At 39.8% G+C, this 14,864-nt stretch overlaps 1 protein-coding gene across 3 annotated transcripts in view; it reads right to left on the bottom strand.

Moving 5' to 3' along the window:
* Positions 1 to 4,084: 4,084 nt before the first annotated feature.
* plekhh1 (pleckstrin homology domain containing, family H (with MyTH4 domain) member 1) overlaps positions 4,085 to 14,864 on the bottom strand; it is a 32,849-nt gene continuing 22,069 nt past the window's right edge. For all 3 annotated transcript variants that reach the window (XM_051389315.1, XM_051389328.1, XM_051389323.1), the window contains exons 16-30: positions 13,297 to 13,377; positions 12,818 to 12,997; positions 12,617 to 12,728; positions 11,844 to 11,956; positions 10,555 to 10,731; positions 10,332 to 10,429; positions 10,022 to 10,199; positions 9,092 to 9,247; positions 8,520 to 8,617; positions 8,100 to 8,241; positions 7,870 to 8,012; positions 7,541 to 7,670; positions 7,170 to 7,253; positions 6,361 to 6,507; positions 4,085 to 5,842 (exon numbers count right to left, since the gene is read on the bottom strand). In XM_051389315.1, coding sequence (XP_051245275.1) covers positions 5,690 to 5,842; positions 6,361 to 6,507; positions 7,170 to 7,253; positions 7,541 to 7,670; positions 7,870 to 8,012; positions 8,100 to 8,241; positions 8,520 to 8,617; positions 9,092 to 9,247; positions 10,022 to 10,199; positions 10,332 to 10,429; positions 10,555 to 10,731; positions 11,844 to 11,956; positions 12,617 to 12,728; positions 12,818 to 12,997; positions 13,297 to 13,377 — 1,992 coding nt within the window. In that variant the 3' untranslated portion in view covers positions 4,085 to 5,689. The remainder of the gene's footprint in view (positions 5,843 to 6,360; positions 6,508 to 7,169; positions 7,254 to 7,540; positions 7,671 to 7,869; positions 8,013 to 8,099; positions 8,242 to 8,519; positions 8,618 to 9,091; positions 9,248 to 10,021; positions 10,200 to 10,331; positions 10,430 to 10,554; positions 10,732 to 11,843; positions 11,957 to 12,616; positions 12,729 to 12,817; positions 12,998 to 13,296; positions 13,378 to 14,864) is intronic.

The following is a 14,864-nucleotide window of genomic DNA, read 5'->3' as shown; positions in this document are numbered from 1 at the left end:
CCCATTCCTGCACTGTGTCTGAATATTGTAAATAAAAAAACAGATAAACCTTGACCCTCTTGCCTCATAATGAGCACATGAAGGGGATTTACATTTATAGTTCAGCTGGTTTACACTGTTTATTATTCATTTAGTTTATTTGTTTTGTATACTGTGTTTCATGTTACTATGGTAGGAACTAAAAACCCACTTAATAATAAGACGAAAACATGATTTGTTACATTTTTTAGGAGGGAAGGGCTCAAAATTATTGTCAATTTCTGCCTATTTCTGGTTTTCTGTATCTTTATCATCATGAATAAAAAAAGTGTAAATGTAGAGTATTGTAAGTGTACATGATTGCAGCTATGACATTTCCTTTGGAGTTATAGCACAAAAAGACACTGTACAGTATGTCAGTCCAAAAGGAGGTAATCCTGCATAATAATAATAATAATAATAATAATAATAATAATACACTTTATATATACAACCCTTTTCAAATAAAAGTTACAAAGTACGTTACATGGCAGGAACCGGAATTAGAAACATTTCAGGAAGCACAAAAAAAAAAAGTCAGACAATTAAAATCAAGTGAGGCTGAATAATTTTTTCATGCTTCAGCAGGTTCAAGCATGTTACACACTCTGATTCATCCGATAAACCTCGCTGTCTATTTCAACATGATACTCCACCCATAATCTGTCTTTGGAGAACACAACACAAAAGTTTTGGGACGGTGGATCCCAACCTGGGGGGTCTGGACCCAGACTGGGGGTCACCAAAGCTTCACAAGGGGTCACAAGGCTTTCTTGAGTTTAAGGGGTGTAAGAAAAATGAGCATTTATTTCTATTCTGTGTAGAAAACTACATAAATTTGTAAAATTTAGATGATTATTTAAGATCTAGACCTGAACAGACGCTATATAGAGTATAAAGTTAAAACAACTAAAGAGATAATAGCAAAAGGCCAAACATTAGATAGACTAAAACACTGAATTTTTCCTATTAAATAGTTAAGATTAAAAAGTAATTGCAGTAATTGTGTTCACTATTTGGGGTTAATTGTCCAGTTTATCAGTTGTTCTGCACTGTTACCCATAAACCTAGTGAGGGGGGGTCATCTATTTACTCAATGAAACATGATATGTAATGTTTCCAGTAGTTTGCATGTCTAAATAAAGGATTATTTCCATTATTAGTTAATTTTTTAGTCCATAAAATGTACCAAGCTAGTTAAAAACAAGTTCCCAGAGCTGAAGGCGACATTGTGTTTTGTTTGATTAGCAGTTAAAAACCTGAAGACATCCAGCTTACAATTATACAACAGAGAGAAGAGCAGCAAGTTTTCATTTTTTAGATGCTTGAACCAGCAAATGTTTGGAATTTTTTAAATGACTTAAATAATAATGAACTAAAAATGTCCCCTACAGGTTGATGCCCCCCCCCCCCTGTGCTTTTAGACTCCTGCTCCTTTAGTGGGGAAATGTGTACAATCAGAGAGGTGTAACGTAGAAATGTCACAGGCTCAACAGGTTTCATCCCCCCTACTTTTCACATACCAAACGTGTTACGTAAAAGTGAAAGTTTTTTGTAGGTTTTTTTTCTACTTGTTTACAGTCGGCATTCAGCTGAAATACCGTATCACAACAGGAAGTGAAACGAGCAGTTAACGGGATCATTAAAGGGGCCACTTTACCTACAATAAAAACATGACAAGGCTAATTTTATGTGAGCGGGTAAGACCTTTAAAATGTTCAAGTTTGGTCCATCAGAGAACTTGTTGTGATGAAGAACTGTTAATCTAATAATTGTATAATTGTTCCCCAGCTCAAGAAACTCACATATGAAGGTTTGCTGCTTTTCTGCAGTGATAGAAAGTAACAGAGTGTTTAAATACTGTACTTGAGTAAAAACAAAAGTGATATATTTGTATTTAACTTGAGTATTTTATTCTTTATGCTCCTATTCCACTACTTCTCCAAGGGGACAATTGTACTTTTAACTCCACTATAGTTACTTTTCATATAAAAAAAACATGATAAGCTTATATGATATGACTCTCTCTCTCTCTCTCTCTCTATATATATATATATATATATATATATATATATATATACTCTACTATCAGAGGATTTTTAGGATTTAAATTATGCACATACATCCCTCTATATACAAAGTCACAGTCAGCCAGTAACACACTGTCAGGCTTTTACAGAAAAGGGTAACAAAGTGGCCATCTATCCAACAACACTGGAATATTTTACTTTAAATTCAATTTGATTTAAATGCTTATAAAGCACACGAGCCACACTGCGCCATGGAAAATTAGAGAAGTTATTTTCTTTTTTGATGAGCATTGAAGGCATGCAGAAATTCAGCAGTGAGCCCTATAATGAGCATTTTCGGGGCGGGTGTACAAGAGCAAGCTATGGAACAACAAGAGCTTCAGACAAGCTATAAAAACGTGGGATTTACAACATATATTTGGCAGGAAAATGCCATTACCACTTTGACCCCCTTGGATAAGAAAAAGCAGAACAGCTTCCACCCCTACAACCTCAACTCCAGTAAACCATGCAGACTGGGCCGGCTGTGTACAACCAGCACAGAGGGTGAGTATGTAGTTTATGGATGTGTTGAATGAGTGAAGACGTTTTTTAGCAATATGGTGTGTAGAAACAGTGTTCTTATTTTTCCAAGAAGAGCTTTGACTAAATTGTGAATTTTGTTAGTATTGTATGAACCCTGTGTTTCCTGAATAGATTACTGGCAAAACATGTTTAGTAAGAGAGAGCCAATGAAAGTGTTTGTTAAACGACTGATTATTTGGGAGATTTTGAAGTTTTTAAGCACTATAAAAATGTTGCTTACCCCTGAAAATAACAAGACATAACACCAAAATGATCTGGGTTTTTCATGAGAATTATACATGCTAAATAAATACTTACAGCAGGGACCTCCAACTGCCGGCCCTGGGGGGGCATTTCCGGCCCCCCATCCATCCATCCAACCTCCCTGCGGTCTGCGACATGATGTCAAAACATCATATAATCCTGCCCACAAGAATATGCATGGTATTTTTTTTTTTAGTTGTTTCATATAAATTTAAATGACCCCCTCATATACTATTAAAATAAAAATATTTCTATTTTTGAACATGTATTTTGTTTGGTGCAAAAGTCAAACAGTTGATAAGAAAAGAGCAGGTTTCAGGCCTTTTTTTGTTGTTTGGCTGCGAACAACAAAAATTAAATCAAATTATGATATGAAAGTGTAAAGAAACTGCAAGTTTGATGTTAGTAATGTAATATATATTTTCAGAATATTGTGCTTTCTTGTAGTGTTTGAACCGTGAAGTGGCCCTGCTATGAGATGACCATACCATCAGTGGCCCCAAGCTAGTTTGAGTCTGAGACTCCTGACTCATAGTGATCAGTGAGTATTCAGTATTCAGGTCCTTTATTTAAGTAATACCACACTATATTAACACTCCATTACAAGTAAAATTCCTGCAGTAAAAGTACATTATCAGTTACTTTAAGTATTCAGTTTAAGTCATTATGCTGCTGTGTAAAACAACACTCCCTGATGTTAAAAACATTATAAAAAAGAACAATATAAATTTAAAAATAAGAGTAAAATTTGTAAAATAAAGTACTCATAATGTAGTTTTCTGTCAGAGTGGTCTATTGAACAGTTAACTGAGTTAATGAGGAAACTTTATTTATTAACTTTCAGTGTCAGTTATGTAAGTGATAATACCCAACGAGGTGTCCATTATCAGGATTAATGGACGGGGAGGAGACCAGAACCGTCCAACAGTGAAAGGCAGCTGATTACACTGAACAAGAATGTGATTATTTAATATGTAATTTGGCTTTAATTGTGGAATTGTGACATATAGATTTAATAATTGGAAAGACTGATAACTACCATATTAATTGTATTATATTAAACTGTTTGAGCTGAAGCTAGCTCTTTACTAATGTGTTGTTTAATCTGTCAGATCATATTTTTAAAATAAAAACATATGTATTACTTACTTTCCAGCACTTTAAGGTATTAAAACTATATATTAAATTAAAATACACGGAGAAGTCAGTGACAGAATCGTTGCACCGTTTATTTCATTAGCACACACACATACAGGCAACATAAAGACATAATCTTTCAAACATCTGTAACACATTCTAATACAGTAACCAAACATACTCTGCTCTTAAATTACTCTGTTACATAAACCAAACTAAGTCTTCCAATATAAATGTGACAGTTGACAGTGGAAAACATTACCCTTTTAAACAAAAAGCCAAAAAAAAATGTTGGAAATAAAATAAATAACTAAATATGGACACGAGCAAGACAGTGGTTTGATCCAAAACAGTTCAAGTCATTAAAATATTTTGGTAGCTCTTTAATTTGTCCTCTCTTCTCTTTGTTGATTATTAAAACACTCAGTGACCTGATTATGTTATCAGAGGACCATCAGAAATATCACAGATGCATAATAGATAAAGTATATCACTGTTGTACCTTTTATATCCCAGCCTTCCTATTGAGTACCTCAATAATATTACATGTTTACATTACATTACATTAGTAGCAGATCTGGGCCAAATTGCCTGCTTTATGCTAGATAAGTGAGCTAAATACTAACATCCCATTAAAAACAATAGTAAAGGATTACAAAAGGTTTCTTAAATTTCTTTGGGGAAAAGCTGTCCTACCTATTTTATTAGCTAATTATATTAGTGTAGAGTTGAAAGAAATAGTCGATTAGTCTACTAATTGTGATGATGAATACATCATTTAAGTCATTTTTAAGCAAAAAATCCAGCATCACAAATGTGTATATTTACTCTGTTGTTGAATTTTTTATGACATTAAACTTAATATCTTTGGGTTTTGGACTGTTGTCAATATGTCAATGTCACTTTAGTTTCTGTTTTCTTACATTTTACGGACAATTAATTGAAAAGAAACAATCATTAGATTAATCTACAATGAAAATAATTATTTGTTGCAGCTCTAAATTAGAGTAACATCAGGAGTGGATTATATCAAATTAAGATACTATGAAACTGAAGTATCACATGCCATGTCAGTCCCTTTCTAATTGCACAGTACCTCATAAATGAATTCAAACTACGGTTCTTTGTCAAGTACAAGTGATCATTCATAGTAAATACACAGTGACACTGTATTCCAGTCAACCCAGCTCTCAGAAGGCAACAGCTTTGTTTTTTTTTATGAAAGAAAAGAGTCTGAGGTCTGAAAGACTGGAAAACATGACGGTCAGAATAAAGGAAAAAAAACCTGAGCAGCGACCGATGAGTAAAAGAAACACGCTGCAGGTGGAAATGTGACGAGTGACGACAAATCCTCAGATAACTACTGTTTTATAAACGTCCAATTTTACCAAGGAATTAGAACATCTTAAATCTAAATAAAGCAGAGTTGAAACACTCTTTTGTTGGAGAAATAAATAGTCTGAGACGACTGATCCTGACATTTCTAAACCTAAATCTTCATTTAAAAAAACATATATAATATATATGTAATAATCTCCTAGTACCAGTTGTGTAAAAATGTAAAAACCCAGACATGCAACCCAACACACTCCATATGAATGCAGACTAAAGGTGACTTTTGCCATCAGGCCTCCCCGTAGTTAAACAGTCTTTGTTGTTTTTGTTGCTTGCACAATTCACAGTAGTGTGGGGCCCTTGGTGGTGTAGTTCATTGCGGGGAAGTGCCTGCTGTCTACGTCCCAGTGGCCGAGTGGCTGGTGTGAGGCAGGCGGGAGGCTGGGGTTCCAGTGGTTCATGTAGCTGGCCATGAGAAGAGTCAGCTCCAGTATCTGGGACAAGGGGCAAAAACCGGTCAGATCAGAGCAGGATTAATGGCTTTAACATGATGATATGATTGTGTTTCATTTGATTCGGGGGAGCTGGAGGCCCACGGCGGCTCACAGAAGATGTGAAAACCTGAAAGCTGATCGGCAAACAAGAATGAAGTTACTCTCATTAGCGTCACCTACAGTAGTAATATGACTCTGTGTTAAAGCTCCACTGAGATTCGGCACAGAAAATAAGAGAAACAACCTGTTTTCTCCATTAGCTCTCGGTTGTGATGTTACGTAAAAACAGGTGAATATGAAGAAGTCAGGGCTCAAGATTCCCTCCCTCATCTTCAGAGCTCCTTTATTGTACTTACTTATACTTACTTATTGTAACACCTTGAACACTCAATCCGCGCACCCTGTAGTAACTGCAACCCTTGGTTACGAGTAGCCTACGACACATGACAACCTTGTGTGTGGACGCAAAGCGGAAACTTGGAAATCCACATTTGTGCAGATGCACCCATGACACCTACCTTTGGTTTAGCCATCGCAAAGACCAGCTTCTCCGCGCTCTTCTTCCCGACTCCGGGCTCCCTCTGCTGGCTCGTGACCACCATGAAATCATCACGGCAACCACCAAAGGTAATCACAGACTGGTAGGGGTATGTGACCAGCGTGTGCTAAAAAACGAGAGCAGAGAAAGAAATGTGCAGTGAAACGGATATAAACAGGGAGCATGCTCAGGTTTTACTGCTGATCCCAAAATAGAGCGTGGAATCCATTTGGGAAATCATTTTGGTTTCTGCTTTTGTGAAGGTCAAATTGAGTGTGAAGAAGCGTGACATAATTTCCAGCAACTTCTAGTCATTTTCACTTTGTTTTTTTCCTCTCTGACTTTCTGAAAGTGCATGAGCGGCGCTGGCCGCCAGACCAAGAATGAAATGGATCAACATGGGCTGCTGAAAATTACAGAGCTCAAGCTAACATCGTTTACATGTTGGAACTGCTGCTTGTCAGGGTCAAGAATGTCAAATCGGAGGCTGGCCATTTTATTTTCCTGTGGATTTCTGCTGTTTGGAAACGCCGCAGAATAAAAATCATTGGGTCGACTGAGCAATGCAGCCGTGGCCCAGCCAGCTGAGCACTGCAGCTGTAAAAAGGGATCTCACTGTTTGAGCTTTAAAGACTGAAGCAATGGGAAATGTAAAAAAGCTGTATTTCACCACAATAAACGTGCGGTCACTCAGTTACACGGGATGGTATGTTGAGTCACAGAATGTTTGGGTCACATTCGCTTTTATTTTTCACAATTAAATTGAATTCTAAAATGTTTTAAACTCACCATTGTATAGTCCAGCACACACAATCCATCTTCATTGACTGCCAACCACACCTGGCTCTGCTCAACGGGAGAGGGCTGGACAGGCTGTGGACAAGGGAGACAAAGACAGGTCATATTACAGATGTAATCCATCCTGGTAAACATTACAGCTTCCTCTCTGGGTCTTCTTTGTGGTCTCAGACTGGTCCAACCTGTGCTTGAAAGCTTGATGGATGGCTGTGTTAGGGTTCAAGCCAAATTAAAAGTGTATTTTTACTTTGAATGAAAGGTTTGTATCAAGAGAGCATGCTTGTTTCAATAAGACTTCAAAGCATGGACTGAATATAACACAGGAGAGCCTACATTAGGTCAGAGTGCAACATTTTTCTTACCTTGGCACTGAAGAGTTTGGCTCCAAACAGGGGCCATTTCCGAGCCACAGTTAGGTAAATTCTTACACACTCAGGTGCACTGCACCCACGTAGCATAGACCACTTAGTGGCCAGACGCTCAGTAAGATCTCTGAAAGGAGAAAAAAGGAATATTGGTTAAAGTTTAAATCTCATCTGTAGCAAATCACGAGAACAAGCACACCAAGAACATCCTGCAGTATTTGTGTCTGATCTGGCCTTTCCCAACAGGACAATTTCAAGGACATATTGCAGAATACATCAAATAAATCTGTTGATTCTTATTTGGGAAACAGCAGTGTTTGTTTTACCTGAGCTGCTCTGAGCTGCAGTCCTGTTTGTAGCGTTTGGGGTAGAAGCGCTCTAAGGCCTGCAGGAGGATCAGCTGAGACTTAGGCTGAGGAGAGCCGGTAGGAGAGGAGGCAGCTGGTCTCTCCAAATCCCCATGTTCAACCTGGAAGAACAGAAAAGAAAGAAGAGAGAGGGTTAGAAAGAGAAAGACAATAAGTTTGATTTCAGCTTATATTGTATATTTACAGACCTGAGCCATGAGGGCTGCCACCTCAAGAGCCAGCTCTTTGTTCACAGGGAAGTGGCCTTGTTGAACTTCATCATTCACCTGGTACGCCAGCAGGAGGCGCTCTCGCTCTGTCTCACCTTTCACCTGAGATCTGAAACACAACCTGTACATGCACAAATGAAGAAAAGGTTATCAGGGAACTTGTTTTCCAGGAAAAAGGCTGGAATTATGCACACTTCACTTCATTTCCTAAATGTAGGAAATTTAACCCCCAACACTTCTCCTGTGAGAACGGCAGAACACATATCACATCACTGTGTTTTATTGTGTGGTCTGTGTACTCTCTTTGGACAAATGGTTGTTAGCACATAATAGAAGATGCAAGTGAGATGGACCCTGTTTGGGTCTTTCAAAGCGCAGCTGCGACAATAGAAATCCTACCTGCTCTTGTACGTTAGCCGGACAATCCGTGTCCCCTCATTTTTCCCAGGATGCAGCTCTTTCAGGGCCTGCTCCCACTTGGAAATTACATCACAGATCTGCCAAAAGGGAATACAAAGTCACTCTCCAGTTAAACATATGGAAGTTTTTATCTTGTTTCTGCTTCTGCCAGCAGGAGGCAGTAGCTACAGCAAGAGACAAAGACTGTATGAGTCAGACAGAGTTAGAAATGTAGTTTTTTCACTGTCTCTGGTGGGCTGGTTAAACATAATGGAACAGTTTCAGTAACCAAAATGAAAATTAAGTGGAAGCAGCGCTTTTATCATGATTGAATGGAATTAAATTACAGAGGAAGGCTATGGTATGCTGGAATAGGAATACATTTCAAAAGAGAGTCACAAAAAAGTTTGGACAGCCTTTATTTGTGAAAATAGTATTTTACTACCCATTACTGATCCTCTAAAATGTTAGGTAACATGAGACAGAATATTTGAATAAATGCACCACAAAAGCCTCAGTGGTGTGTAGAGGGTTTCTTCCATGCACTTATGTTCAGTGACCCATGCTCGTACCTTGGCAGACGGCTGCAGGCAGTGCTCCAGGTCTTTGCCGGATGGATCATCAGTAAAGAGGGCAAACCCCGACAGCTGAGGCTTCCTCACGCAGATCCTCTGGTTCAGCGTGTTGAGGAACTCTTCTACTGTGGTGGAGCCGTCGAAACCCACCACCTGCATGAGAAAACAAATGAGACACATCTCAGTCTCATTGATGAGGGCAGTAAGTGGGTAATAAATGCCCTGAACTTGCATTGAACCTGAGACGCTGACTGCACTGCTCAGCAACACTTTAGGATGGCTACCGTTACAATTGTTAGAGTATTTTTAACAAACGGATAGACTGTGACGGTTGTGACTAATGTCCCCTTGTATGCTGTGTTTGTATTAAATCAAATTTCCCATCGAAGGACAATAAAGATCTGAGCTGATAAAGATCTGAACTGAGAAGCACCAGAAACAAGACCCAGTTCCAGTCCAAATGGTGACACCTATTGGCAATAAAAGTAAAAGCAGCAGCAGATTAGAACTGCAGATGTAAGTGGGAGTTAAGACAACAGTCGTGTTGTTCTAGGTACCAGCGAGATGATAAACTACAATCCAGGAAGTCCAGTTTGAGCAATAGATCCATATCAGTGCCAAAAACACTTCACAGTAGTTATGAGACTGGTAATGATTTTATTGTCTGTCCTGCTGATATCAAAGTAAAATTAATCTTCTAAACACTGAACTTGCTAAGGGGGTTGGGGGCATCAAAGCATCAAATTATTTATTATTATTATATTATTTTTAGGCGATTATTTCACAACTTTTATTGTATACCTCTCTGAAAAAATACTGAGGTGTCTTTATTATACTATTAAGGCTAGATTATAAAGGAGGTTGAGTAAGGATTGTATTTGCATTTAAAGACAGTGACAGTGTATTATACTTTTGTGACTGTCTTACCTGGTAGGTGTTGTTCATGAAGTGGACTGGGATGCTGAATGGCAGTGAATGGTGGTAGGGGTTCCTCAGCAGGATGGAGACGATCTCCATACGTGAGGGTTTGGCCTCCCGCTCTCCATTCTGCAGAGTTCGCTCCACAGACCTCTGACAGTAAACTGCATACTTCCCCACCTCACTCCTGTGAAATAAAGGGATAGAGATGTAAACAATGCACTAAAAAAACTGCCTCAGAACTGGTTTAAGTTACTTTAGAGGTTTTCTGCCATGGATTAAGTAATAAAAGGTCAGCTACAGCGTTTAGGCACCTCACCTTGGGTCAGCATTATGTTGCAGGTACTGTCTCAGGTACCAGAGGAAATGTTGTTGAGGAAGGAACAGAGCCACACACAGGGACAACAGCTGCCAGCACTACAGGAAGAGGTGATCAAAGGAGAAAATCTTTAATTTACAGGATCACTGCAGCTAAACTCTACAACTACCCTGCTGTTCTCTCATGTAATGTAATGTAATGTAACTGATTAAACCCAGCTGACCTGTGTGAGGGAGTAGTTGTGCGGCGTCCGGCGGTTTGTCTGCTTGATAAGCTGACAGTACATTTCATTCTGCAGCTCTGGGTGGGTGAGGCACACTTGCAAAGCATTCTGGGCCAGTGAGGTGTGGTAATCGACAGACGGAGACTCCACCAGCACGTTGATGAAGAGCTGACAGGACTGCAGAGAAGGGACGACTTATTAAGTATTTTAAATCTTATACTGACATACCGTTGCACTACCAGCAGGTGGAGGCAAATACTAACCAGAGCTTCCAAATTTACTGGACGCAGCATATTTTGAATGCATCTTAACAGAGCAAAAAATAATAGAACTCCAGGTGAGGATAATATTCAGGTCAGAAGAAATAAAATTAAATAGAAAAAAAACAACGGAAATACATGGCATGAGGTCATTAAGAGTCCATATGTGCATGTCATTATTTCTCTGAAGCGACCTTTGTTCTCATCCACTGGGACAGTTGAAGACAAAGCACCAATTTAACAGTTTTCATCAGTCTTGTCAGATTCATTAATACTTCAAAGGCAAGTAGAGCTTGAAAAAGCGTGTCACTTCCATTCATTCTGTTTCTTTGTGTGTGTTTGGGACTGTTTTTTAAGGCTGGCTGGTCAAAGAGAGCCGACACATTCAACTTTCAGTCCTGCAGTGTAGTGACTGTAGTGGATGGGGCTGTGAAGCATGAGTCGGGCAGGGGAGTGGGGGCTTCTGGGTGGGCGCACCGAGGCAGAGTTGAAAAGAGAGGAAAAGGATCTGCCATCTTCCTACAAGGTCCCTGTTCAGCTCTGATCCCATTTCTCCTCCCCCATTCTGTGGCTTCCATATCCATTGCTGCCACTCTCTGAAGGCCCTGACCTCCCATGTCTCCTCTTTAAAGGGTCTCCTTTCACACTGGCTGTAAACCAGAGGAACAGTTAGCCTCAATCAGAGCAGATAATCAAGGCCATTATCTCTCTTCCACACTTTTAATGAGCTGGGGCCCTCGTCCTCAAGCCTTTGATCTGGTTTAGAGGCATAAGGGAAGAGAAGAGGAGGGCCACGGAGCACATCCAGGAGTAGGAGGGGATAATGGGGGCTATGGTTTGGACAAACTGGAGTGGGATGGATGATGCCTTGAACAGACCCTCGCAGTGAGGGCTGGACAGAAAAAGAAAGAGGGAATCAGATGAAAGGGATGAAAAGAATATGGGAAAAGTTTAGCGGAGTAGAACAAAGGAGAAGGAAAGAGAAGAGAGACATAGACGGAAAGAGGGGTAAGAGGTGGAGAGACTGACCTTGAAAAGCTTGAGAGCTTCTGTCTGCAGAGCTTCAGAGGGCAGAGTGGTGAGAGGCGAGCGCAGACCCTCCTTACAGAAGCTCAAGGCCTCGCTCTTCCACAAGACAGATTCTGGGAAAAGACAGAGAAGCGCACGCGCACACACACACACAGACACACACACACACACACACACACACACACACACACACACACACACACACACACACAAACCCACGCAAACATAAAGATTGAGTTTCAAAGCTGTAATGACTCAACAGCTGACAAGAATTCACACACAGTGCCCCGGTCGTAAACACAGTCTGCAGTGTGGATTAAGGCTGTCAGACATTGCGGATCAAAATAACATGTAGCATGCTACTGAGTAAATTAAGCCTTTCAGTTGATTATGCGTCCCTTTAGTGTGGCAGAACCTTTCCAGTGAGCAAACATGCACAGTGGCGGCACCCTAACTCTGTCTGACCTGACTGGAATGGAGCCTTAATTAGTATCATTATTAAAACCTGTGTTTACCCTACTATTTTATGTCAAAATGGCTGCTGTGAAAAAGATCTGTTGTCCAGGATTTGAATAAAAATAACATGGCAACACAATCCTGCAAGAGCCCACTTTTTGGACTGGGTGATGCAAAAAATGTTGTAACTTTATAGGCCAGTTCAGTGTACAAAGTAATATTTTAACCTCTTTTAATAAACCTAGATTGAATAAACACCACAGATGACTGCTGCAGTTACTAATGATGCTTCTTTGCTGTAAACGGGGATTTCTCACCTGGGTCTCCTTCTGTATCGAGCAGTTTACCAACCAGCTGCTCGTACTCTGTGCCCACTTTGAAGGTCGCACTGCTGCCCGCTGCCACAGTCAGGTGATACAACCATGTATCCTGTGTAGAAATAAAGCAATTCATGTACATCACAGAAATGAAGGAAACAAATCGTGAATGATAAAATGCACTTTCATCCGTTCCAGTACCTTCTCCTGCTTGGTGCCGATGAGCAGGTACGTAGGACTCTGGTCTCTCGGTTGGACCACTAAGGTGCAGTGGGAGGAGAGGAAACCGCGACTGCCTGTCTCATAGTCCTCATCTGAGTCACAGGAGCGATCCACTTCCTGTACAGAGGCCTCCCGCATCTGCAGCTGCCCCAGAGGCAACTAAGACAACGGATCAAAGTCAGTAAACAAGGAATCAAATAGAACATGGTGGTCAATACGGATACATTTCAGTGTGTTTAACCAAAGAAACATACAACATTTACATAATTACACCTTCTTTTTCTTGTCTAAGCAATAGTTGAAAGCACCTATCCTTTATTTGTCAAAAGCCTATTATTCTGGACAGATTAGGACAACCACTAAGAAGCATGTATTTGCAAAATCTTTCTGAAGCAGGTGTAAATAATCACTAACAAAAGACGAATGTTAGGAGAAGGGAGAGACAAGTTTTTTTTAACCTTGTCTTCTTGATTACGATAGTAGTAGAAGACTTTTCCAACCAAAGCACACCACACCAGTTTAGAGTGTCCATGTTTGACCTGAAACAAAAAAAGACAATGACATGGAAAGTATGAGAAAAGTCAGCAGGTCCCAGGCGCTTTTTCAAAACTGTAGTAAATATAAGACTGCACATTTTCTTCTTTGAAAGTCAGACCAAAAAAAGTTTTCAAAAGCTTGACAGATGTTAGTCAGGGTATTTCTACATCTGACCAGCAGATGTCCCAGGAGTGTGCAGCTGGGTGTGTAAATCAATGAAGAGCAACCTCTGTGACTTAAATAACAGTTTAAGTTTAACTTTTTTTCCTTTCGTTTCCAAAGCAAAGTGACAACTGACTCCCCCCAAAAATGTAAACAGTCCATCCACGCTGTGATTCCCCAGCCGCATCCGACTTCATTTTAACCAGGAATGCTGCTGCAGATGATAATTACACATCACGTTCTGCAACAGACTTTTAAAAAATTATGAATGGAGTGATGATGTCACTTGAGGATGCCATCAACACAAACACATCAACGCCAGCTGTGCATCCCTCAGAAGGGGGTCACCGGGGTTAACTGCGCTGGGCAGAACAGCCCCCCGTCTGAACCGAGATCACTTCATAACTAGAAGATCAAAGACGACTCTCAGGAGCGGATTGGGGGGTTTGGTGAGAGGACGCGAGCTCCATCATCTCAGCTTGAGGCTGTCAGTCATCTGTCAGAGACTCATCACACACAGTCGTCAGATGTTTAAGTGTCTTAGCTTTACCAACAGACAGGCCTCGGCTAAAGAAAGGCAGGGAAAAGAGCAGGGTGGAAGGGAAAGGAGATCTCAAGCATTCCAGCAGCTCGGGCTTTAAAGCCGTGTCCCAACGTGCTCTGTCAAATCCTCCCCACCCCAGTGACAGACACTTCTATATCGGTCTGAAAGAGCCTGAAAATGAGTTATTTCTGGCATCCTCTTCAGGGAGAAAGCCTGGCTAATCTAAACCTCTTGCAACTCTGCAATGGAAGTGGGGTAGGGAAGTAAGGATTTATAAAACATTTAGAATGACATACCAGTTTAAAACCTAATATAAATGAATACATTATTTCAGTGAATACAAAAAGGTTTTGTATTAAGATGCTCCATAAACCTGAGCTCAAACAATCAGACATATAATCAATTAGTTGCAGAATAAAAACAAAATTGATAATCTATTAATCGTTTTTTAAGCACAAATTACAAAAATGTACTTGTTCCAGCTTCTCAAATGAACAGAATATTTGCAGCCTTTTCTTAGTTGTTGAAGATAGTAAACTCAATGTCTAATGACTCTTGGTCAGACAAAACAAACAATTTTAAGATGTCAGATTGGATTATGGGAAATTGTATGGGAAAGTTTCACTACATTTTATAGACCAAACAATTTATCAATTAACAGTAAAAATAATCGTATTGTTTGATAATAACACAAATTGTTAGTTGCAGGCCGGATAAAGATATTAAAACCTCCGAAACCCAGCAAACACTTTACACATATCATGTATTGATTTGTGAGCTTTA

Source organism: Dicentrarchus labrax, unplaced genomic scaffold (assembly GCF_905237075.1).
Source record: "Dicentrarchus labrax unplaced genomic scaffold, dlabrax2021, whole genome shotgun sequence".
Taxonomy (NCBI): Eukaryota; Metazoa; Chordata; class Actinopteri; family Moronidae; genus Dicentrarchus; species Dicentrarchus labrax.
This window is presented reverse-complemented; position numbering and strand designations above follow the sequence as displayed.